Source organism: Fusarium oxysporum, chromosome 14 (genome assembly GCF_000149955.1).
Source record: "Fusarium oxysporum f. sp. lycopersici 4287 chromosome 14, whole genome shotgun sequence".
NCBI classification, from domain to species: Eukaryota; Fungi; Ascomycota; class Sordariomycetes; order Hypocreales; family Nectriaceae; genus Fusarium; species Fusarium oxysporum.
The window spans coordinates 1,631,555-1,656,504 of record NC_030999.1 but is presented as its reverse complement, the minus strand read 5'-3'; the positions used below and the strand labels follow the sequence as shown (position 1 = coordinate 1,656,504).

General features: G+C 44.7%; 6 protein-coding genes across 7 annotated transcripts; 2 read left to right on the top strand and 4 right to left on the bottom strand.

Annotated features, from left to right (window-relative positions):
- Positions 1-500: 500 nt before the first annotated feature.
- On the bottom strand, positions 501-1,588 carry FOXG_22520 (uncharacterized protein). Its single transcript, XM_018402930.1, has 2 exons — positions 1,362-1,588; positions 501-1,312 (listed from the first exon to the last, which is right to left on the bottom strand). The coding sequence occupies exons 1-2, from the start codon at positions 1,504-1,506 to the stop codon at positions 1,023-1,025; spliced, it is 435 nt and encodes a 144-aa protein (XP_018257351.1). The 5' UTR covers positions 1,507-1,588; the 3' UTR covers positions 501-1,022.
- Positions 1,589-3,677: 2,089 nt separating this feature from the next.
- On the top strand, positions 3,678-4,320 carry FOXG_22519 (uncharacterized protein). The gene has a single exon (XM_018402929.1). The coding sequence runs from the start codon at positions 3,699-3,701 to the stop codon at positions 4,257-4,259; it is 561 nt and encodes a 186-aa protein (XP_018257350.1). The 5' UTR covers positions 3,678-3,698; the 3' UTR covers positions 4,260-4,320.
- A 1,604-nt stretch (positions 4,321-5,924) lies between these two features.
- Positions 5,925-7,446, bottom strand: FOXG_16434 (uncharacterized protein). The gene has a single exon (XM_018396455.1). It carries the CDS (start codon positions 7,349-7,351, stop codon positions 6,332-6,334), a length of 1,020 nt encoding a protein of 339 aa, XP_018257349.1. The 5' UTR covers positions 7,352-7,446; the 3' UTR covers positions 5,925-6,331.
- An 8,573-nt stretch (positions 7,447-16,019) lies between these two features.
- Positions 16,020-17,312, bottom strand: FOXG_16433 (uncharacterized protein). The gene is made up of 2 exons (XM_018396454.1): positions 17,278-17,312; positions 16,020-17,223 (listed from the first exon to the last, which is right to left on the bottom strand). Exon 2 carries the CDS (start codon positions 17,182-17,184, stop codon positions 16,264-16,266), a length of 921 nt encoding a protein of 306 aa, XP_018257348.1. The 5' UTR covers positions 17,185-17,223; positions 17,278-17,312; the 3' UTR covers positions 16,020-16,263.
- A 2,741-nt stretch (positions 17,313-20,053) lies between these two features.
- On the bottom strand, positions 20,054-24,464 carry FOXG_16431 (uncharacterized protein). Of its 2 annotated transcripts, XM_018396452.1 has the most exons (3): positions 24,393-24,464; positions 22,481-24,220; positions 21,343-22,437 (listed from the first exon to the last, which is right to left on the bottom strand). In XM_018396452.1, exon 2 carries the CDS (start codon positions 23,947-23,949, stop codon positions 22,750-22,752), a length of 1,200 nt encoding a protein of 399 aa, XP_018257346.1. In that variant the 5' UTR covers positions 23,950-24,220; positions 24,393-24,464; the 3' UTR covers positions 21,343-22,437; positions 22,481-22,749. The 2 variants fall into 2 exon arrangements, with proteins under 2 accessions (XP_018257345.1, XP_018257346.1); XM_018396451.1 differs by having other exon boundaries at positions 20,054-24,220.
- On the top strand, positions 20,650-22,743 carry FOXG_16432 (uncharacterized protein). The gene is made up of 5 exons (XM_018396453.1): positions 20,650-21,023; positions 21,080-21,373; positions 21,470-22,149; positions 22,202-22,307; positions 22,355-22,743. Exons 1-5 carry the CDS (start codon positions 20,712-20,714, stop codon positions 22,595-22,597), a joined length of 1,635 nt encoding a protein of 544 aa, XP_018257347.1. The 5' UTR covers positions 20,650-20,711; the 3' UTR covers positions 22,598-22,743.
- Positions 24,465-24,950: the final 486 nt, after the last annotated feature.

The window sequence follows — 24,950 nt, the reverse complement described above, 5'->3', positions numbered from 1 at the left end:
GAATGGCTTCGTCCTTGGGAATGAATTTGGGTTCATCAGCGCTTTATAGCTAGATACACAAAACGAGAGAACCTTCCATTATAGGAACATAGTAACGCAGGCATACCAGCTCACCATCGGCTTCGTCAAGATCATCGACTGGTTAAGAGCCTTCTTCTTGACAATATGAGGGCGTTCGAAGGCTTCTGGGCCATTCTATAGTGTCTTTCCGAATCCTGGCACCTATGTGATGAAATTTGTTTTTTATGAGGTTGACTCCCGTGCAACCATGCCAAAACACGGATTTTCCGATTTCACGTCGGAGAGAAGACTTGCAGAGTCACGACAGACTCCGCTGTCAGACCCATAAATATCTCCATTAGACATAGGTCACTGGGTGAGTCATGCTGAGAAGTTATGTTAGATAGGGGCGGCAGGGAGAAGGATCTTGAACGGGAGCCCAAATGCACTGAATTAAACGAGGCTAACCTGTTGAGTCACATGTCTGCATCCTAGATATACTCATGATTCACTCCAGTTCCTATCTATGTTATGCAGCGCACTCTAAACTTGCTAGGGTACAGGTAGACGTGAATGTAACCCGTCGGGACTCAGCATTCATTCCCCTATTGTAACGCTCCATATCTCAAAGTCTGCTTAGCATTACGGGTTAAATTACTTAGGGCCTCTTTAGAATCGATACCTGGCTGTGGTCAATCAAAAATATTATGTGGGAATATTAGGCCTCGACGTACATGCCTTCTGTAAAAGTACAGTGCGCCAAACCTAAGATTAAAAAACGGTATTTTGTTCAGGCCATTGCTGACCAAGAACTTGTTCGCAAGTAACAATTATAAACAGGTAAGATCTTCCCATAGCTAACAAAATACAATGCGCCCACTTGCGAGATTCGGATATATCTACTTGTGACGAGCGCGGGGCCAGACACATTAATGAGTCGGAGTCATGCTTCCATCATGCAACCACCAGATGACAGATTCTCTCCGGGTCCTCAGTCCTTCTTAGCTACCGTTACCACACATCTAATACTGCCATTCCTTGTAGCTCCCTCCAGGACATCCCGGCGTTCCGTACACACCACCCACAATCCACAATATCATATCAACAAATGCCCAAAGTCCCAAGCCCCCAAGCGTCAACAACTTGAAAACGGCCAAAGGCCAATGATGAGCGTAAAACTGATCAACCCCCAGAACTCCGAACAGTAAGGAGAGAATCATCGCGGTGCGTTCTTGTCGGTAGCATTTTTCCGTTTTAGGTCGTTCGTCAAAACCGCCCCAGCTTCGCGCTGCGAGGTAAGATGCTTCTTGTTCTGACAGTGTTAGTTGGAGGAAGGTTGAGGGAAGGAGGGGGAGATGGACCGTTGTGAATGGAAAGAAGGGTGCTGCCGATGGCAGCAAAGAAGACGTAGCTTAGCATGATCATCTTCCATCTTCGAATTGCGAAGCATAGACTGTTTGTGAGGACGCGGCCAAGCTTGTCCGCATTTACAAGTCCAGCCTCCATGATAATTGAAGATATTACGAGTTAAGTTGAGATGTCGAGCTTAACGCGTTGGGGACGGTGGGAAAGATGCCTATTATAATGATAAGGCGTTGGGTGAAACTAGAAAAGGTCCCGACGAACTGAGGCGATGGTTAATCATTTTTTAGCCAGTCGCTCCCTTTCTGGATTCCATGTGTATCTTACTCCATGTTTTAGTGCTAGCTGTAACCAACAAGTTCTTGTCCGACACGGTTTGTGATCAACTATTCCTTTGAAATGCCCTCCCTTGCCACTGCTAGCCCCCTGCTGTGTTCCAATGCTCTAACTTAAACTACCTCAAAGATACTCTTCCTCTTGACGCTGTAAGCCTCTCCGAGCAAAGCGTTTACGTCATGGTGATGGCTTTGTAGCCAGTAGGCTTCTGCTATGATATATGTGTGTCAGATGTGAAATGCAAGGCCAAAACTATGTGACGATGTGTGGCATAACGATACTACCTGTGAAGCGACGAAGGCTGTGGACGTTTTTCACAAGTGGAGATAGGTGGGTATTTCGAAAGTCCACTGTCGTGCTGTGTGATGTGTAAATCAACAATACACTCCTTCTATTACTAATATAATGGGACCGCCAGGGCTGAGATTCCTCTTCAATCCCCAAATACATACGGAACTACCCACGATCGACCCTTACAAAAGGAGCATCAGTTTCTTCAAATTGAAATTCACTATAATGCCCGTCCATCCACTGCGCGGTCCGCCTGAGATCCACATGATGACAGACTGCACTTTCCCATGCTTTTAGCAATAAATCATTGAGTGTGGCCCAGTGGCTGATCGAAAGCTCACTACATTGAGTCATACATAACGCTTAAAAACCAAGGTGACCATTTCCTTTCCGGCTTCGTGCTTGTGTCAGAATCAAACTTGCATTTATGGAGGCAATAATAGTTTTTGCCTCCATGCTATGCACATTCGACTGGGAGTGGGTCAGCCAAGAACTGGATTGGTGTGATGAAACGAGATTCGACATGACTAAGAAGAAGATAGAGTTATTCGTTCGCTTTTTTCCCTCACGTAAGAATACAATTACGGCTTAAAAAGTGGAATCATTTAAACGAGGCATATGGCAAAGACAGGGTGCTTTGCTTACATCTAAAAACAGATTCTCTAGAAAAGCCTCTTTAGCGGAAAGCGGACTGTACCTATTATTATATTTATTCCTAATATCCAATACTCACCCTGTGAAATGTACTGGTAGATAGCAACATGGCGCTTTTCATACGCTACGTGTTTAAAACACTCAGTGGTTTATATGCTGGACCCGAACAGGTTGCAGTAGACCTACGCTTTGTGACTTGGTTCACTATAACATTCATATCAACGATCTGGCCATCATCAGAATATTCCCTACCTATCTAGGGCCACACTTACGAGCTTCGTAATTAGGAGTTATCTCGAGGGCAAAACGTAGCTTACAATGTCAGTTATCAAGTTTAGGCGCATTTACATTATAAAGAGCAATCAAACTTGAAGCGCAGCATATGGAACAAAAGGAGGCCCTCAGTTTTTCATGCTGATCAGCCTTCCTCGGGCAGATTCGATGTCGGGTTAGCAAGCAAAGCGCTCAAATAGACATATACCTCAAAGCTAGATTATGGTTTTATCGTGCATTTTTTGTACTACAATCAGGAATACTTAGAGAGTAGTAAATAATTATACGTAGTATTTCCGCATTGTATATTTGTGTGTTATATACTGTACTTCTATCTTAATTTTGAAGTTACATCTTGGTATAGTGTCAATGTAGGATACGCTTGAGGTCCAAAGGAGGATCAATTTGGAGACATATATATCTATTACTTTCATTCCCGTAATAGTCCTGCAGCATTATATCCGTTATCTTGGTGGTGTTAGTAATTGCTGTACTATATATTAAGCTTTAAATAGTAGATCTATTATCTGGCCTGTGGCCTCTAATTGAGTTTAATTAAGCTGCTAATAACATACTCATGCTATTCCATAACGTAATTCTCTACATAGGTATTTAAAAATACAGACAATTACTCATGCGATGGAAATATTCGGTCCTTATGACATACTTTAACTTGATCCATCTACTACAGCCTTAAGCAATGAAAGTTATATATATACCAGCCAGCTTTTGCAATATTGACTGTTTGGTCAACACAATACAGTAACTAAAAAGAATCGATCATGACTGGAAAGATTAATGAAAATGCTTTCCACCTTTCTGCTTATTTCAGTTATTCGCAACTTCTCGCTCATTTCAATGCTTCCCAGCTTCTTGCTCATTTCAACGCCATTAATAGTATCTCAGCCTATATAGGTACCATGAGTCTGATCACGGTGATCTTTAACGGCGTAAAAGCGGACGAGGACGGCAAGTTCTCATTCCTCGCGGGGATGAGCTTGCTTGTAGGCGCAACCGAATTCTCGGTGATGGAACTTGTAGTGGCTACAATCTTGTCCTACGGATATCGAGATAAGCTTCTATTGGATGATAAGTGGAAGAGGGTTCCACTTCCGTTATGGACACCACTTCTTATGGAATGCCTAGCCGTCGCACAATTCGTATTGGGTCTGGTTCTTTGTCATACCTCGACGTATCCAAACTGGTGTATTATTATAGTTATCACAGGGTTATTTATTGCCTTATCGCTTGTGCTGTTAGCTGCATGGAAAGCCTGGAAGAACTCATCGCAAGCTCGCATCCTGGGCCAGGAGATGCAGTCAAAATTTGCAGCAATGTCTTAAAAGCTCAGGCCGGGGTGTACTGGTGCGATGCTAAGGGCCAATGGTCTTTATAGAATGGATTTGTTCATAGCCTTAAGAGCCTGCTACACGATTGTTGCTACTGCACTGGTAAGTACAGCATATATTCAAGAACTAGGTGCACGGTCGGCTGGATATTTCGGCTTTATATGATTAGAGAGGAAGTATGTTGTGACATAGTAGCAATATAATAGATCTATTCCGATGCTTGCAATATTATAAAATCGAATTCGGTTACGCGAAGTACTGTATCTTAAATCTAAAGATAATGGATAGGCGGCATATTTCTAGTTCACTGTATTGAAATGAAGAGGCCTCCATCGGAACAAAGCAGTCAGCCAGAATCTCGCAACAAGATCCTCTTCATCAAGGAAACTACGCTGACCTTAAAGCTTTCAGCCTTCGGCTTGATGGATCCGGTGACTATCTGCGCACTTGCAGCATTGCGTCGCATATAAACAATAACGCTATCCATACAATCCATAAGGATAACTGGATAAGGGAAACCAGCTCCCGTATACAACGGACAGATAGACAGACTGGGTGTTCCACATTCCGTGTATTCAATCCATTGCTGTATGTTCGTTGACTACCCATCTTTTAAGGTCTAGGTCTACTAGCTAGTTCTACCCGTATCCTCAAATGCCAACATTTTTAGTCGAGAACACACATAGTCTCTGCCCTGTACGCAGCAAGTCAACCATTGCGGATACGCAGAGCCATATCTTGGGCTTTATGGCCGCGTGAATGACATGCGCTCTATAAGTTTTCATATACCTGATGCAGTAGTATCCGGTAACAATTTGTGTGGTAAGATATCATGATATAGCCTATGCTATGTACTGTACGTGCATAAGGTTGTATGGTTGAAGAAACTTCAAGCTCCAGTACAAAGAGAAGAAAACAAAAATACACATATGGACAATATGCTTCAACGCCCTTCCTGCGGCCTGTGCTCATACATTAAAACGAAAAGTCAGTTATCTTAGTGACTGTCAAGCCCCTCTCCAAAACGGTATAAGTAAGAGCCCGGCTGTTCATTCTTCGAGACACTCTAGCCCGACTCCTTAGCACGTGAATCACTCTCAAGATGGTTACACAGATAACATCAGGCCCTTCATCGGCGATCGGCCGCCAAACAATGTCAACATCATGTTTCTAACTCTAATCCCCCTCTCTCACATCGCTTAGATCAGATTCAGAGAACCGAGCCATAACAGCCAGTTTCGAAGCCTCCGTATTGCTATTGACGAGAAGAATATCGACGACGGATATAGCCCTCATAGCTCTCTCAGCTTACCAACATGGTGATAATGACGCGATGCAAGTGGCGCAACTCGTACTTGTTTTGATTGAAGTTAGAACCTCACCGTATAGTTTTAGTCGTGCGCTTTTTCCTCCTCCACAACAGACGCTCGACGTGCAGGGGGGCCACACATTGTGCTTATTCCAGCTGTCCCAGCTGCATAGCTCTGCATCGAGTCATGTAGGGAGCCACACGGTAATCCGAGCACTATCTCATACCGTGTTATGCGAAACTAATTTGGGTCTGGTGCTTTAGAGTTCATCTACTTTTGGGCTACGTTCTCGCGCCTGGCTAAAACCGGGCTAATACGCCAATTTCGCGCCCGTAAGCTGACATACCATACCGTATTTACTCATGTCATCCGGACGAGAAAATGGGGGCAAAACTCGCCCACCTTAGTGCCGATAAGCCTCCTAAAGCGATTTGCAAAAGCGGTTTAATATGTAATCTCTCCCTACATTTTCTCCGGACTTCATGAAAGTAGCAATGCTTTCAGGCCATCTTTATCTTTCCGGAAGTGATTATATAAGAAGGAAGATCTTGAAGGACTGTTCTATTAAGACATGTCTAAAATACAAATCGTACGGCGTTTGCTTCGACGACTAATAACCGCCCAAAGCTAGCGCAATGATACTAAATACGCGTGATAGGATGTGAAACTCTAAACCGTTGCTCGCATGACATTAAGAAAAGCAATACCCATTCAACCGTTTACGTTTTTTCTACGCCACGTCTTTGATCGAATAATTTACTGACCGCAAGTACATTGACGATTATCGCCAGATGCCTGCGCTTCATTGGAGGGTGATGGCGGCGCATGAGTCTTTCCAGATTCTGGCAGTGCTGGAGCCGCTATATCAGTATACTCAGACGATTGTGTCGTTTGCGCAGCCCCCGACCCAGCTGCATGAGACCCTGTCAGTGGCAAGGTTGTCTCATTTGGCATATCGCCATTGGTAGTACTAGTGGCACTATCAGTATCAGAGGATCCGCTTCTGCCGCTGCCCGTAGGATCAGGCTTATCTGCGTCAGTTTCTGGTATCTTCGTATCGGATAGCTCTTTAGTTGGTGTCTGGTTGGTTGGTGTCTGGTTGGTTGGTGTCTGGTTGGTTGGTGTCTGGTTGGTTGGTGTCTGGTTGGTTGGTGTCTGGTTGGTTGGTGTCTGGTTGGTTGGTGTCTGGTTGGTTGGTGTCTGGTTGGTTGGTGTCTGGTTGGTTGGTGTCTGGTTGGCTGGTGTCTCCATGGCTGCCCGAGTGGGCGCAGTTCCAATAGGAGCGACACCCTTTGGAGTTGGCGTACTCACAGTGGTAGGCTTGTTGGATGCACTGGCATATTTCTCTGAAGTAAGGGTTGGATTGACTGGGCAATCCTGGGTTATAGCGTACTCTGTCGCGGAAGCCTCACGGGCGTTGTCCGGCGGTCTAGTCTCAACAGAAATCATCTGGCAGTATTCAGCCTCCCTGCCTTCACAAAAAAATTGAATACTACCAGGCCCTGGAGGCGCGTTTATAGGTATTGTTATATTCATTAACGGGAAGCCATAGCAGAGGGCGTCGCCATGCTCAATTGTTAGGTTTTGACGTGTGTCCTGGCCAGAAAATAAGATACTGGCCTTCTGGCAACTCACACCCATATTTGGGGCCAGGTATTGATTCCAGGTTCCTGGATAGAGTACCGGGCCAGCATCATCACACTCAGGGGAAAAGTTCTGGCCTGATGCAAGCCGAGCGAGCATTAATGCATAGTATAGTGGAGTTTCAACCTTCATCGTTCTGACTAGTCAAGCTACTCTGACGATAGAGTAAGGACGGAGCGAAGGGGTCATATATGCTACCGAATGTTCCGATATAGACTACAGTAGCTGTCATTGCATGTAGAGATGGGATATCTAAATTTGTTACTTAGTTCTAGGAGTGGGCACAGCATCCTATTATTAGCGAAGCAAAGCTAGGTAGCTAATCACGGTCCTCGCAAACATGGCCACCTTCACATGAAGCTGATGGCCTCTGTTCTCGATCAGCTAGGTTAAACTTAGGGCCCCTAGTGAATTATGAGTGAATTAGTTGGTCATCCCCAAAAACGCATTGCCTAAGGGAAGCAGCGCGTTACCAAACTCTATCGTTGTCTTGGCTATGACTAATATTACCAACATATCAATTATTCAGTACTATATAGGTAAAACGACAGGTGACTTACTACGAGGAAAGTGGATTACTAATTGGTATAAAGTTAAAATTCGTCCTTAGGATGAATTTATTACGGTATGCGAGTGCTTAGGTCGAGTGAGGGTTAACAACGAGTTTCAGCATAGCTAAGGTCTTAGCTATGCGATCTAATCCCCCTTGAAGTGTTAAAGCATGTCTGACACAGCAATTCACTTGTACCAAAAAAATTCAGATTTTCACGTCAGACGTTTTCTGACACCCCCTAGTTAATCTACCTAGACGACAAGGTATCTCTAGAGTCGAACACCTTTCGTCCGTTAACCTTCTGTAATGGTTCCACTCTGATGTTGTGATATTGTCAAAATCGCTACCTAGTCCTTAAATCACAGTCTTTGGCGTCTTGAGACCCATGTGGTAGAGGGGCCAGTCTCCTCCTCAACCGATGTTGGAGTCCGTAGCTGCACATCAAGTTTCGAGACCACTTGTTCCGGGTCAAGTGGAACAGGCCCAGCACCTCTAAAAGCAGCTTTGATAATTTCTCATGTCATAGTGGCCTGAAATGCGGCATAAAGAGCCGGAAAGAACTCGGTTTTGGAAACATGGTTTATCGAGTCTCGGATCAGACACTCGATTTCTTGGCCATATGCTTGCTTGGGCACAGAAAAGCACCCCGACATCAAGAGGCTGAGGCAGATGAGAAGTATGAGGCGGCATACAAAGCGTGGTGATCTTGTTCTCTTTACGATATCTCTCGAAGTCGACCGAGTGGTGACTTTCCGGGCCACCAAGGATCAGAAGACGATAGCGACTGTTGGATCGCTTGGCTGTAGACCTGTCGAAGTGCTTTAGCCACTCGAGACCCATCTCGCTATCGGTCCAGACATTTTGGGTCGTTGCAATAGCCCAATCGCCCGTAAGGCTATGATGAACGGCGGGATCGCCTGGCCTTCGACATTAATTGCTTGAATGACGGTAATCCATTCCGGGTTTCCAGGCTGCACTGATTTCGGCTTTCCACGCCTTTCTGCAACTTTCGCGGTCGTTCCACTTGCAATGACTCCCATCATAAAACCAGTCTCGTCAAAGTTCCAGGTGCCATCTGATCGGATGCCGCGGCGACTTAGCGATCGTGTTCTGCGCGAGCCGGAACCAATTGCGAATAATGGTTGGATCTCCGCACTTGGCTCTCTGGTAGTCCGCTTACGAAAAACACGCATTTTGAGGTCTTTGTGTCTCTTGACGAAGTTCATAGCCCAACGCTTGTCGACGGGTGACTCGTCACGGTCGGCGAGTAATCCGTTGGCCATCTCTTCCACACCAAGTAATCGTCGAGAAATCCTCGCGAATATAGGTCAAGAATGAACTTGAATATGATCTGTTCTTCAAGATCAGATAGTATGCGTGATTTCGGGATCCAGTCACATTGCGATTGGATCCCATTTTGTCGGCGACGTAACGCCCAATAGTTGACTTAGTAAAATCTAGCAGCGTCTCGGAGACCTAACTTTGGGTTGTTTCGAAGCGCTTGACGTGTAAGAAGGACCTGACATTCAGAGTAAATTTGAGGCATGGTCATTAATTGAGCATTAATCGATCAAATTGGCGTTTGTGATGGCTGAGGGAATTTTGGTGCACATGCTTAAAGCAAAAGAGAATTTACCAATTTAGTAGGTATAAAGGTAAATCAAAAATGAAATGTTGGAAACTGAACCTGAAAAGTAGTGTATATATTTAACCTTTTACTATCAATACTGAAGATTCTTAAAATATAACTTTTATAAGAAGTGTTCTTAAATAAAAGTACGTATCAAATTGAAATCAATGTAGTATAACAGCTGAAACAGCATTATTTATAGCCACTAGGAAAAATATAAAGAGATATTTATCCCATATACTAAATAATTGTTATCCCATTTCATATTAACAAGATCTTATTATATTACTATGGGTGCAGATTGGCCACAGTTCCTGCGGATAGCTTCCGAAGTTTATCGTTCACGATGCAAAGCATATCCAAATCATATTATATTTACTACGGGTGCAGATTGGCCAAAGTTCCTGCAGATAGCTTCCAGAGTTTATCGTTCACAACGTAAATCATATCCAAATAAGGAACCAACCTATACTAATACAGCACCTGTCCTAATCAAAGAGCTTGAGCGGCAAACATACCTTGAAGCCATCAACCAACAAGATAAATGGAATAAACTACTAGACCAGTATTATTCTAATTCTTTTACCACAAAGTGTTCAGGGCCTTTTATTATTCCTTTATTGCTCGGAATTAATAATCTGCCTCTATGCATTGAATTTCAGAACTTTTTAACTAAGATGCATGTATGTAATCGACTAACTCTATTTTATATATTTCTAACAACTATTAGAAACGTGTCACAGAAACTCCTGGACATGAAAGCTTTAAAGTGGAGGGGTATAATAACCTTGTTGAAAAGTTTTCACATGCACTTCTAAATAATATGCAAGGGGGGAGCCAGGCTTCATTTGACGGAGAGCTGTGGCAACTTAACCCCGAAACAGCATTAAAACAACTCGGTTTGAAAAAGGATTCATTAGTAAAATGCTTTCAAAAGTTGCCAAATAACACGCAATCTGAGTCATTTCTGTCGATAATCCAAAGGCTTCCACTAAGCGCCTTTATCTTACATGCATCATTGAATTTGGATCAACTAGAAGAAATAAATCAACGACATAAGAACACGGTTATGGGTCAACTATTATGGATACTAGCGGAACTAGTCAAGAACGCTAGAACTCGCACCTTGCGTAACGATGAAAGCTGGACCGAACTTGACAAAAGATATGATGGAGAGCAGTGGAACGTGAGATACAAGACGACAATAGGAAGGTATTACTTCGAAGACTATTCAACTGACGAAGTCGGCCGATTTGCAGTCTCCTTTTACAATCTCCATAAAGAACAGGAAATAAGGACATTTGTGGATATATCTGAGTACTATAGACAGTGCAAGGCTCAAGGAATCCTTGACATGATGGATTCATTTAATGATTCAAAACCGTGCAGCTAGCTGTTCATTACGGCCTATTAACGACTTTCAGGGTAGAAATCTGCGCAGCTATAAGCTGAAAAGAGGCAGGAACATTTTTCTTTCTTGTTTTCTTTGGCGGTTGTTCCATCATAGATCAGGTTCATGTAGTTTTCATCTGTTATTTTCGTGTTCTTTAATGCTATATGAACTGTGCTAGGAGAATTTATACAGGAACAGGTCTCTCGTAGACTTAGATAGGGAAAGTGCTAAGTTTTATAGTTTTTTATTTCCTTATGTTATCTTTGTGCCTCCTTATTACCCTGAGGATTACAAGAAACAAGAGATGACTATATGACCTTTATGTCAGTTCACTTAAAGTCGTCGTATAAACCAAAGCCCCCTGAGCCTCGACGTAATCTCAGTAGCTCTCTAAGACAAATAATCAGAGTTTTACTAGATTCAGGGTTAAAGAAGCTTGAGGGAATGGCCTATTTGGCTACATCCTATTCCCCATTCGCTTTTGTAAGGACTTGAACTATATTGTTGTTGCATGAGAGGAGGGTCATCTTCCTTTGAGTAGATTACGCCATACATTATTAATAAAGTCGACATGTGCAAAGGTGACTCTTGGACATATTTATAACCTAGTTTTCGTATTCATGAAGGAGTAAATGTGTTGTGATCTTTAGCCCTCTCCTTGTCATTGTTCGTCTCATTCGTCATCCGCACTGTCACTTCCTTAATACGAACTATTGCTTCTATAATCTGCCTATTCTTATGTTCCTGCTCGTTTTGTTTCAATTTATACTTCTTTTCGATTTCCCGTTTCTTGACCCTCTCTTCCGCGGGTGTTAGGTCGTATCGCAAGCCTATCTCCCGCAGTTCATGTGAATGACATTGGCTACTATTTTAACCATACATTGGACCGCAGGGATGCGTTTGAACCTCTCGGCGACAACATTTGGGATGGCCATATGTGCCTAGCTCCAGCTCGATCTCCCTATTGACCCAGCGTCGATCCCACTCACGGACTAGCTAAACTAACCAATGGACATCCTTCCATTATGGGCATTAAGAAGAACATGTAGCACGAAGTCATATTGACTACTCAAGTCAGTGAAATAGAACTCATCAAGTTAAGACTGTCAATATAAGTCGATATCACAAGACGACAATTGTACCTGTGAGGAGACAATACCGTTGCCTTTCCGTGATCACGATTACAAAGCTCCTCTAGACCATCTCATAAGCCAGGAGATGCTGACACTTGTCTATTGTTAAGCAGCAGTCCATCACTCATCAAAGAGACTAGTCCTTTATTGATTAATAGTTAAAGCTTATGATATCTCAACGAGATATATCAAGCCAAAACAGTAAAGATTGCTAATTAACCCAAGCTTTTATAAGGCAATATGCATATGGCCTCAACAAAGATAGACTAGTCCTCTATATTCACTTGAAATTATCGAGGATCTCGTTGTAAGACAGGTAGAAGATTCCGTCATCACCGCACTAGGATTATAGCATCTATATCATATACGGAGTCGCTTCTTTATATTCATCAGACCATAGACCATACCAATCGCCATATCCAGAGGGTTCTGGCACAAGCCAGTTATTTTGTGTTAAATAAACATGGCACACAACCTTTACTTAATTTTGGCAACGCAAACTGCGTTACCATCTCCAACTTCAACCCCAGCTGCTTAAATATCCGATTTTGCGTTTTATTAAATTACAGTCCCGGGGTCCTGGTCTCCTTTCCCCGCCAAATCCCAGAATTCCATACCACAGTGTCTCTTTGCCAATGATTCTATTACCAGAGGTAACCTGGGTAACATGTCTTGTGATGTTCTTAGCTGCGGTGCAAGGCCCCCCACCACTTAAACCATAGTAGCCACCATGCACCATTAGAAATAACTCACGGCTTTCTCGCGTGGGACGATGGGTTCATCACGAAGAGTATTTTCTGATTCATAAATGGGGTCGAAAATCTGTGTTTGGTGGTAAGATCTGTATTAAGCAGAGCTACATTCTGTGAATTTTCTCTTAAGGCTTGAAAATTAGTCTTATGTATTGCATTGTATCTAACATAAATTAGTATTTAGGTTAAGATGCTTCTTACATACTATTAGTCTTACAGTCGTATTAAACCTATTCGGCAAATATAAGTGTAGTTCAGATTAAAATTTATTTAAGACATATAAACATATAACAGATTTTTAAACTAATCGTCCTGCTAACTAATGTCTTATGACCTTCCACGTTACTATTCTCATTACCGTTGTACGCTCGGCTCTTCCAGTCTTTTGGTGCTAAATCTGGCTCTGCCAGGAGGAGGTAAGAGTCCAGCTAATTAGAGCACTTAAACCCATAACCTAAAGGGGTTTAACTCTAGGTCTATAGTTTTACTTTGCAATGCCGACCTATTTGCAAGTACCGTCCGTCTTGTTTGAGGCCACATCTGTATCGATCGCGACCATAACAACTAAGCTTTTTTTTTCATTTTTTCCAACCTTTTAAATGGTTTATGCTGGCAGATTTGTTGGGCGTAAACGGACGATTAATGCGTGTTGGGCGTATTCTTGCAAAGGAATTTTATTAATAGCTGGTGAGCCAGAATCTATGAAAGTGCAAATGAATGTGTTCTATATAGTTACTAGAATATTGTATCACGAAGATCGTGGATCACGGTTTCTCCTGGACCAACACTTTGTGATTGGTTCATGCAGGGTAAGGCTGCTTTATGCCATGCCCCGGTAGCCGAATTACGTGTTAGGCTGATGAAATTTATGCACTTATCAGACAACTACAATGCTATAGGGTAGCTGCACATAGAATTATTCTATAATTATAATGTAACCAACTTACCCATGCTACGATACAATACAACTTATTACGCCAGGAGGCTTGTTTTGGCCGATAGGGTGCTAATCACTGATTCGTACGTACGTTGCCTAGTTTTCGTCCTCTCCACGCGTCGCTCAATTTGTGTCCGCAATTCCGAAAGCCGAGATTATACCTTGCTTTCCGCCATGTGAAACTGAAATACGTCTCATAAAGCCCATACTTCGCTTACTCCGCCATTATAATCTTCCTGTCTGTTCTGCTGCTCTCTCTGTTCTCCCGTAGCTTAAGTAGCATTACCAACGACCTACCTTGGAAGGTATACTTCAAGTGTTCAGTATCCTATCTATGGCGGCTGAAGTGACGTTCGCTTTATAATATAAGGTGTGAGCGGGGTATTAAAAATAAGTAGATGAGTTTCTTGCAATCTGGTTTCAGTATTTTGTGTGTCACCCCACTGCTCACAACCCTCTCAGAAGGAAAGGCTAGGCCGGGGAACTTTCCTCTGCCTTAAAGTCTCAGTTGCTTAGGTGGCAGCAATTGTAATAGACAGGTTGCAGGCTGCTTAGGCTATTACGGGCTACAAAGAAGCAGGTATTCTTAGTAAATGTGTTAATATAAGACCGCAACAGTAGAAGCCAAGTCCGAGAAAATGCGCGTAAGCTTTATCGCGGTGCCGAGAAGAAACGGCGCCGGTATGACAAGGTGCATCGTGACGTCCAGTGGTGGCACAGAGAAGACAATCGATAACCTCTTTCAGAAATAGCACCCTTTCTTCAACCTCATAGTCGCCTTCCTTATCAAATCTAGACAAATCCGTTCTGGGATCTATCAGAAGCGTATTACTATCGTCTGGTTTGTGAGATATAGCCTCACAAGAGCCTTTACGCGGTGCCATGAGATACTTACTGATCGAAAGCCTTCTACATGTTTTATTACAATTCTGACCTAGGCTAATATCGTAATCCGAGGGCCCTGACAGGCTTACCTCTTGGCTATGTCGATTCTCCTGGTCTCGAGGTTGTGTAGACATGGCGACCTACACATGAAGTTGATGGCCTCTGTTCTCGATCAGCTAGGTTAAACTTAGGGCCCCTAGTGAATTATGAATGCAGTAGTTGCTTTTGTCCTCAAAATCGTATTGCCTAAGGGAAGCAGCGCGTTACCAACTCTTTATCATTGGCTTGGCTGTGACTACTATTCTCAACATACCAAATATTTAGTACTATATAGGTCGACAGGTGACTTACTACCAGGAAAGTGGATTACTAATTGATATAAAATTAAGATTCCTTCTTATAATGAATTTATTATGGTATGCAATTACTTGGGTCGAGTGAGGGTTAACAACGAGTTTCAACATAGCTAAGAGCTTGTCTATACGACCTGATCCCCCTCGAGGTGTTAAAACACTTCTGACACGGCAATTCACTTCTACCATACAAGATCAGGTTTTCACGTCAGTCTTTTTTTTGACACCCCCCTAGTTAATCTACCGAAACGACAGGCTATCTCTGGAGTCGAACTCCTTCCTTCAGTTCATCTTCTTTAATGGTTCCACTCTGATGTTGTGATATTGTCAAAAGCGCTACGTAGTACTGTACCTAATTCACTTCAAATACAGGCTTCATTGACTCTGCTCTGCTTACTGTCTTGCTTATCATATAGAAAATCATTTTCCTATCACAGTATAGGTGCTTACATTCGAAAGGCCACGTTGAAAACGAACTAACAGGCTTTTTCAGAACCAAGGGACTTTATTCAAATGCACCTTACCGTTGTGCAAGGGATGCATTCGTCGGTCTGGGAGTATTTAGCTAAGGTATCATCGATCGACCCATGAGCGGTTCTTTACTAAGATCGCCACATTATACTAGAACGCTTGCTCTGAGAAGCCTAGCTGCTTCGATGGTCCAGACCGGCGTGAAATCTGACCTTACTTAAGAGGGTTGTTTTTCTTAATCTCAAAGCAAATGTAAGTGGCTCGGGCAAGAACACCTTGACGAGGTGGCGAATAAAAGCCTGCGAGGTCAACAACAATGAATTCCACACCCCAGATTCAGCCTCCAGATCAATATCAGTATCAGGTTCAGTCTCGGTCTCGGTTTCAGGCGCTTGATTCCTGCCAACGACGGAACAATCTGCAACAACCTACCTGGGATACGCGCGACTTGGGCAGGGTTATTCCTATCGAAAAGTGACTGCAGGCGTCATGTGCCCTTTTAGGGTCTCTTGCGCTGGTAGGCATATGTATTCCTGCATGACATCTCTTTTCGTTTATGAATCACTGAGGCTTGTTAACCCTAACCTTGCAGACAGTCTGTTTTGTTAGCCTTTTCCGTTTCGCCATAAAGTAGGAGTGAAAACTCGTAGACTAGTTAGGGGGGCGAATGCAATCATTATGGGGAATCTATGATCAAATGATGATCTGGCGAGTGGCCTTAGGTGTAACAATTAAGCTGTTATGCATTGAAATCATGACACAACAGTGGTTATTTCGTGGCTGCCACCTTAGCGCTTCTGGCCTGGGGAGAGATATCTAGGCAAGAAATCTTATGTAGAGAACTTTAAGCGGCAACAAAACTCCACCACGAAGCAATTCAGTATGGTCAGGAAGCGCGCAGAGATGAACTGTTTGGTTTCTACGGCTCTGAGGAGAGCTATGAGTTGGGCCTACGATCCAGGCGTCTTACAACAGCACCAAGAACAACTTTGAGGATTCCATCTGCGGTCAAAACGTTACTTTTCTCCGACGTAGCGGAATTCCAAGTTGCTGTATCAACCATATCGCGAATGCCCTGGTCAGCAAGATCATCGTCGAGCTCACGAAGAGCCTTAGTAGCACCAAGCTCGTTGCCAACCTGGAAGAACTGGATACCAACTTGATGAGGAGGTGCCTCGATCTGATCAAGCTTCTTAGCGTGGTGAATAATGATACTCTCTGGGTCGTCTGTGGGACATCCGTCGGTGATCACGATGATGTTGACCGGCTTGGTCGAGTCAACGTTGGCTGCACGGCGGGAAAGGTGGGCGACGTAGGGCTTGAGAATGCTGTGAAGACGAGAACCTGTTGGCGTTGCTCCGCAGGGTCGGACGGACTCAAACAGATGTTGGACTTGGTTGGCATTACGGATCTGGAAATATCCACCGGGTGCTTGAACTCCGGTTCCCACGGCTGGTGATCGATGGTTCACGAAGTAGACGTCAATACCGTCGGGGTCGTGAGAAGTACAGATCGGGGCAATAGTGCTCAGCGCCTCTCGAACCTCCCTCCAAGATCGACCAGCCATGGATCCAGAGTCGTCAATGACAAAGATGGTATCGAAGGTAGATAGGAAGGCATATCTATCTTCGGCACTGGTGATGCTTGAGATGCTAGGCGCTGGTGAAGCTCCACGTTGAGGAACATTGAGAAGAGGAGCTGTCCTTTGAGTGGGCTCATAAGCAGGAGGAGCCTCCTCGGGAACATCGAGGAAGGGGTTGTTCTTGGGGTTTGAGTTTGAGTTGCCCCTGTCGAAATGTGTGTGATCCTTGGTAGAGGACTTCTTGTTTGAGAATTTATCCTTGATGCGGCTGAACATTTTTAATGGTGAATGAGAAGCTACATGAGGTATACTGGACTTAGGAATGTCTTTTTATAAGTGCTTATCATAATGGTTTAGGAATTGAATCACCTTCTTTATTGCAAGGCTGACAAGACAGGATGCTTCCACCGGGATACGAATGGTTGGCAGCCAACAAGGCATTCGGCTGCGCCTCGGGAGGCACAGGCTTCACCATGAAAAACACACACCTAGGCTATCTTCGCAGTCACCAATGAGGCTGTTTTTCTTTTGCTCTTTAGCGTGAAGACCGCCCAAACGTAATCACGCTGTGTTGCGAGGAAATTGCGCTCGTCAGAGTAGCCAGGCAATCGCCAAAAAACCTGATTAGGGTCGTTTGCTCGCGCAGCGGCCTCTGGCGTCAACGGAGGCATAGCTAAAGGGATGAGTGCGGTATCAAACCCACGCAATGGACTGGCAGCTCCTATCATGTCTTCAAGGTCTTCAGAATATGATACTACGAGGCGTTTAGCTTATGGGGTTCGCAAGAGCGCGTTGTAGAATGTGGAACAGCCGTCGCCCTTGATCCGAATAATCTCAAGCCGCTTCGGCCCCGTAGGGCATTCGCAAGCAGTAAGGACTGCCATGAAATTTCTGCTGGTGAAGGTGAGTCGATCTTTACAGTTTCCAAACCTTAGCTATTACTGGTGGCTAAACGCTGATATGGTTTTCAACATCTCTTCCCTCCCCATCGATATCTGCAGCTGCTGGCCTTATTGAGCCTCCTTTCAGCCTGAGCAGCAGGATCAGCTCGACCGCTGATATGAGCCTAACCCTGATGTCGTTCCTCATCGCCGCCGCCACCTTAGCAAGGATCAGATTGATCTGCGTGAGAAGTGTCACAGCCCGGGAAGTTGCCCAGCAAGGCCCCTCCAGACCGTTATACAAAACGACCGGGTAATCAGCTCGTCTTGCTCACCGGACGCATTGGTGACTTGCTAATCGGCGTGGTCGACGCGTCGCAACCGTCCGTGATGCCAAGCTCACCAAGAAATTGAGACCATAGTGCCTATGCTTCTTGTTGACGCCATCCCAAGCCGCCGATTGGCTCATTGCTACCTTTAAATATATGTTGGTATATTTGGATAGCTTAAACTGCGCGTAGCCAACAATTAATGTGTGTTTGGTATTTTCTTGCAAAGGAATTTCATTTTCAGCTGGTGAACTAGAATCTACAAAAGTGCAACTAAATGTGCCCTACATACTTAGTGGAATACTGTATCACAGAAATCGTGGAACACGGTTTCTCTTGGACCATCGTGACCCTGTTACGAAGTGATCCGTTTGCGATTAGCTCCCTGCATAGTAGGCTGCTTTATGTCATACCTCGGTAGCCGAATTACGTGTTAGGCTGACGAATGTAATGCACTTTGTTTGTTTGTTTGTTTGTTTGTTTGTTTGTATATTTTTCGTCTGGGTGGCTGTAACGAAGCCAGATCTCCTACTGGAGCAAAAGACGTGCTGAGCTAGCTAGGTACAGGGAAACCCCGCTTCCTTCACCATCCAGCATACCAATGGCACAAAAGGTGCTGTATTTCTCAAGCCCGTCACCCGTCAGCGGGTTCGGGGGCAATCTACTGTCGAGCTTTTTTCCACCGACCAGAATTCTCTCACGCATCACTACATCTGCTGACGCAGTCCACAATCTCCAGTAACCAAGTTGTAGCTCGTAGTCGACTGTCGTGGCGGCAGGGAAAAACCTTGGGAAGGAATCAGAGGCCGGCGGTGCGGCTTGCCTTCAAAGGGGAAAAACCCATCGCAATCGGCGTCGTTGATCGGGAGGATGTCGCTACCGATGCCACGGGCACCGTCCTCCGATATCTAAGGCGTTCTGGTTCTGAGGTGCCGCCATTAGATCCGACAAAGGTGTTGTCAGAGAAGGTGAACTCTCCAAAATTCCTTCTCTGAAAACTGCTGTTAGGGAGCCGATGGCGTCCCCGCAGTATTGTGTGGCCGAGTAGCCCGTAGAAAATCCCGCTCCTAACAGTGCACTAACAGTGCGTGCCAAGAAAGAATTTTTACAGGGGAGAGTTGGAATGTAATGCACTTATCAGACAAGTATAATGCTACAGGGTAGCTGCATATTTGTCAAGGCCTAAGGTAAATAAATCAAAGGCTACTACATCATCTCCTGGCAGTCAAATCAAGAGCCGGGTTTTTAGTCATCCCAGCTCTAGCGTCATTGAATTATGGAAGACCTTACCGCGCCGCCTTGATGCCTCATTTGCATTCCAAAGATTCCGGACTTCAATATTCTCATAAACTATTTCTGTTGTTCCTATTGCAACAGATGCCAAGGCTCATAGTATTGACTCTAGAGAGCTACTATAATGACTTCTAATTCATGTACTAACGTGTTTAGACTAAGTTTAAGTCTCAGGGACTGTCTTGGGGGTCTTTGAAGCCCATGGTGGTTGATGGTTGGGTGGCCCCGCTAGGTGGTGTTGGAGTCCGTAACTGCACATCAAGGTTTAAGACTACATTTTCCGGGTTACAAGGGGCATGACCAGCTCCTCTAGAACCTCATCGTATGTTGATTTCTGTAGAGGTGACCTTAAATGCAGTATAAAAGGCCAGAAAGATCTCTGTATTGGCAATATGGGTTATAGACCATCTGATCAGATGTTCTATTTCTCGACTATCAGCCTGTTAAAGTGGCCCAAAACACACAACATCCCAACTTCGGAATAGTTTATATGCATGAGTAGGCATACAGAGGCTTATAATCTTGTTCTCCTTGTAATATCTCTCGAAATCAGCAGAGTAGTGGCTTTAGTGACCATCAGATGAATGGTTAAATATAAGAGGGACAAGGGCGGCGCCCGCTTATTAAACACGTTGTACTATATCACGTTTAATGTTTCTTTCCATTATTTCTTTATTATATCCCTTAACTATACTACTCTTAGAAGACGAATTCACACCTACTGCCCGTTTCCTAACCGATTAGAAGCTGAAATATAAGCCTTAAAATAAGGCAGCCACGTACAAGAGCAATCTCAAGTAGTGCAAGTACATTGAATGGCTGGTCATTCACTAATGTAGTTTATTCGTTCACAGAGTCTGTGGGCTTCCGCTTTAGCGCGAGGTGTTACGTTAGTAATGTTTTGTGGTATAAGAGTGATGTGAAAAGAAGAAAATGGAAGAGATCAATGCTGTAGTAAAGTCGCCTAACCCGTGTGGGTCTAACGCCCAGCTCTGTCGGAACGGGACAGCGTAATCTGGCGTTTTAGGGAGAATATTGTGGACATAGTGTGTAGCAGTTGCGCACTAGAAAGAAAGCTTTGAGTGAAGCGTCCTAGCATTCAGAAGTGGGACAATTCAGACGGTCTGTAATGGTTGGCCACGGGCTGGCCTAATCACTGGGTGACAAAGGTGCTGATTCTTTCATATTGTGGCCACTCCTTGAGGAATATATAACCCGACAAAGTATCTGAGTTCTATAACTAGAGATTCCATCCATCATCTTTTATATTTTATTGTATCGTTTGTTCCTAATTTTGACCATGATACAGATAAACTCTGTCAACAGTGAGGTGTTGGTCTCTTGGCCTGGCTTTATTACAGAGCTTGCACTGTTGGCTTTTGCCATCGCTGTGCATCGCCGTTATTTCTCCAACTTGTCAGACATTCCAGGGCCTTTCTGGGCATCTGTCACTCGGCTCTGGCACGTATGGATTATCCTTGAAGGTAAACAAAATGTGAGGCTCAAGGCCCTTCACAGAAAACATGGGCAATTCGTTCGCATTGCCCCTAACGAGGTCAGCGTTTGTCACCCAGATGGATCCACACTACTGCTTCGCGCCAATTTACATAAGGTCAGTTCTGATCGTGCGATATAGTCTTGGTGCAAAATCCCTAACAATGTACATAGGGTGACTGGTATAGCGTCACGGCAGTACCCGATTATCGATTTCAAAACCCCATGTCAACTACAAATCCCAAGATGAAGAAGGCTCTTTCGAAGCACTTCACAGCAGGCTATGCTTTGTCCCAAGTCCTCAAACGAGAACCAGATGTCGATGAGAATATTGAGCATCTACTTCGCTGGGTAGAAAAGTACGCCGAAGACCGGATGCCGATGGATCTGGACAGATTTATAACATATACGACGTTTGATAACATAGGCTCCGCCTTGTTCTCTGAGCCGATTGGATTCATTAGGGCTGTATGTCACGTTCCTTTGCTTGTTTAATCTCTTTCACCTTGTCTTAAGAAGTTCGAAACATTGTTCACATGCCCATAGTGATGCTAACTTCTACAGGGTCGCGACATCGACGGCACATTAAGGAACAACGTGGCATTGAGTAGATTTGCAGCGGTAGCGGGCTTTTTTATAGGCCCTTTGCGTATCCTTATCAATCCTCTTAACAGTTGGTTGCTGCTTCTACCTATGGGGCGCCTCTACAAAACAACGTCAGTCGCCATCAAGAAGCGTCTGCACAACCATGAAGCACATAATGACATGGTCGCACATTGGTTGGGCGCTCAACAGAAGTCTGGCGAGCTCAGCCTTCGGAAAATCGAAGCACAGGCCAACGTCAACGTGGGAGCAGGGGCAGAACCTGTTTCCCATGTCGTGTATTCGCCCCTTAGACAAAACAGTCTCGGTTTTTCACCCTTGCCCATTTTACTGAATCCAAGCCAAACAAGCCGGCAATACAAGAGTTCTTTTTGTATCATTCTAATTCAGCATCCCCGAAGACTTGCCTTAGGGTTCGTAACGAGGATTCACCGCCGCGAAAGCTTGAAGGCTCGTGCCATGGTCGCGTCCGTTTCGTTTCATGATGCCGACAATTTAACATACTTACGGGCCTGCATCAAGGAGGCATTGCGTGTGTTCAGCCCCACGACCATGGGGCTGCCTCGCGTAGTAGCAAAAGGAGGAATCAACATCGCAGGCCGGCATTTTCAGCAAGGCACAATCTTAAGCGTATCTTCACAGTGAGTGCATGAGATGGTACGTTCCTCCTATGGATATGCTGACTACTTTTAGCGCGGTGCACTCGTCAAAAGACATTTGGGGAGATGATGCCGATCAATGGAACCCAGAACGTTGGCTGTCTGGAGATACGAAGAAGTTGGACAGGAACTGGATAGTGGTAAGCCCTTTAAATGTCATGTCTTGAGAAATGGCTAAATGAGACAGTTTTCCGCTGGATATATGACTTGCCCTGGCCGTCATTTTGCCTGGATGCAAATTTGCAAAATGGCGGCTACGCTGTTGCGTAACTACAATATTAGACAAGTCAACCCCAAGAACCAGTGGCGATACCAAGCTAATTTCACGGCTCTGACTCACTCATGGCCCGTCTGGGTTGAGAAACGGGAGCACGAAGGGAATATGCATCCTGATATTGAGACTCTTCCTAGAGACAGAGATCAGTTCTAGGCATTATTCTTAACTTTTCCATAACGTAGGGTAGGCGAGCTAGATAAAAGAAATAAATAAATACAATGCAATATGGGTTTAGCTTAGCTAGCCCGGTATTGCATGTGTTGATAAATGCCATACAGCATTTTTCTCGTTGTACCGTGTCCTTGTCAACTCGAGCTTGATCCACAGCATTGCCACCCTTTCAACACCTCATTCTTGATTTCCGGGAAAGCGGCTGCAAATCGCGCACGGGCCGCTCCCATGAATGACCTCCAATTCGCTTTGCACTCATCACACAGACGGACGCCCCCAAACCGCCGAATGTCTGAGCCGCTAGAAACTGCATTGGAGCAATACGGACAATGCTTTCTAGCGCTACTTTCCAAAAGGCTACAGAACCCAGGAAGCATTAGCTTGTCGAGCTTGGTGATGGTATCCATGTAGCGTCCATCTTTGTCGGGTTTCACAATATCGCTGTCGACCTTATGCCAGAGCTTGAAGTTGGCGCGCGTCAACTCCACCACCTGATCCGTCTCAGGCCTTCCGATCATCAGACCGTCTTCGACAAATCGATACCTTCTTGTCATCATATGGATGGGGCCTCCGAACGGTCTGATGAAATTAAGGACGCAGCGTTTTGCAGGATCATGCGCCCATTTAACATCTAGCGCCCAGAGAATTTCTCGGTACTCTCTGTAATTCTCAACTCGCATCTCGCTACCAACGTACCCGAAGGTACTGTTGGTCTCGCCCTCGGCGCGATGCTTATAGAAAGCAACGGCGTCATAAAGGGTATCGCTCAGCTCCGCAACGAGTTGCAACTGTTCCTCGCGAAAAGGGATCTCACTAAAGCCGTTACATGCCAGGGCGCTGGCAATCGTATACCGCGCTAGGGCGTCACAATCGCGGAGCCGGAACCACCACTGTGGAGACTTTGCAAGAGCGTTCAGATAGCGACCGAACAGCTCAGAGTCCCGCTGCTTCCTGGATTTCTCTGCTGACATGAGCAAAAAAGTCCTGAACTCGCGCGACATATCCTCTCGCATCGAAGTTCCTCCGAAGAGAGTACTGAGAAGCTCATCTAAGTCATAACCGATAATGTTTTTACTGTTGATCTCCGGAATCAAGTCGCCGCGAAATTCGGCCACGATAGCAATGATGATAGTCCGGTTGAACGCCAAGTATCTCTCCCAGCTAGTCCAGTTGGGTATAACGCATCTGGAATACTCCCAGGCGCAAGCAAGAGTCTCAGCGATAGTTTCGTTGGAGAGGTTAAATGGTTGTAACCCGTCTCTCAACTCTTGTGGAAAGTACCACTTCTCGTTAGAGACATTGACAGCCGTCTGATGCTCGATTTTGTTACTCATGGTGTTGTATAAACAATGTTAATGTAAACTAGAACGAGTTGTGCAATTTTCAACGAAGAAAAGAATTTAGATGATCAGAATGTTCGTATCTCCCACTTACTTATACTATATGCCAAGTCTACCTATTGAGATAGTAAGCCGAGATGTAGCTCCAGGGCAAATATGGCCCCCTTGCGTAAAGTCCAGGAAGGGCGTTATACCTAACCGACGCAACTGGACGCTGCATGTACCATATCAGATCGAGAAATTAACTAGTGCCTGTGGGTCGAAGCTAATAAGGCCACTGGCGAGATGTCAGACCTATATTTGCATTCCAGCCAAGTGGCCTTTTGCACATCAGCCAAATATGACTTACAAGGGTTACTCAATCGCCTGACTTAATATGGTAGTGTAAAACGAATTTCATACTAGATGAAAGCACGCATGAAGGCCTTGAGACTCACCTGTTCCATATTCTCATACGTAATTTTAGCTGGTTGATGGCTTTTGGTCCACTCCAACGATTGCAGTGATCGTGAATTTCGCGTATTACACATGATCCGTCTTACTCTCGGTACTAGCTGCACCCCTTGAGAGGCTGTTATGAGGAGGCTTCATGTGCTCCTGGCTGTCAATTTCTCACATCTTGGGGCCGTTGTTTCTTGTTATCGAAGGCTCTCGCTTAGTAATCGTGTGTTGCTGGAGCAGCGGAATGAAAAGAAAGCCGTCTCAATGCTAAGGTCAGCCTTGATGAATTGAATGATGATAATGTAAGTTGAGGGATTTTTGGGTCACTCACTTATATGGGTCACTTGCTTATTGTTGTTTATATTGCGCAGTAGTGCTAGGTGAAAATATATATTTTTGTATAACTTGATTGTTCATTAGTGAGATGAGAGTTCTTCTCAGGTTTATATCTCTAAATGATTTCATCTAGGACTTTAAACTTTAAATCTAGGACTTTCAGACTGTTAGTCTGAATCCTGAAGGGAAGGGGGATCCCCGGATTTTCCAACACGCCC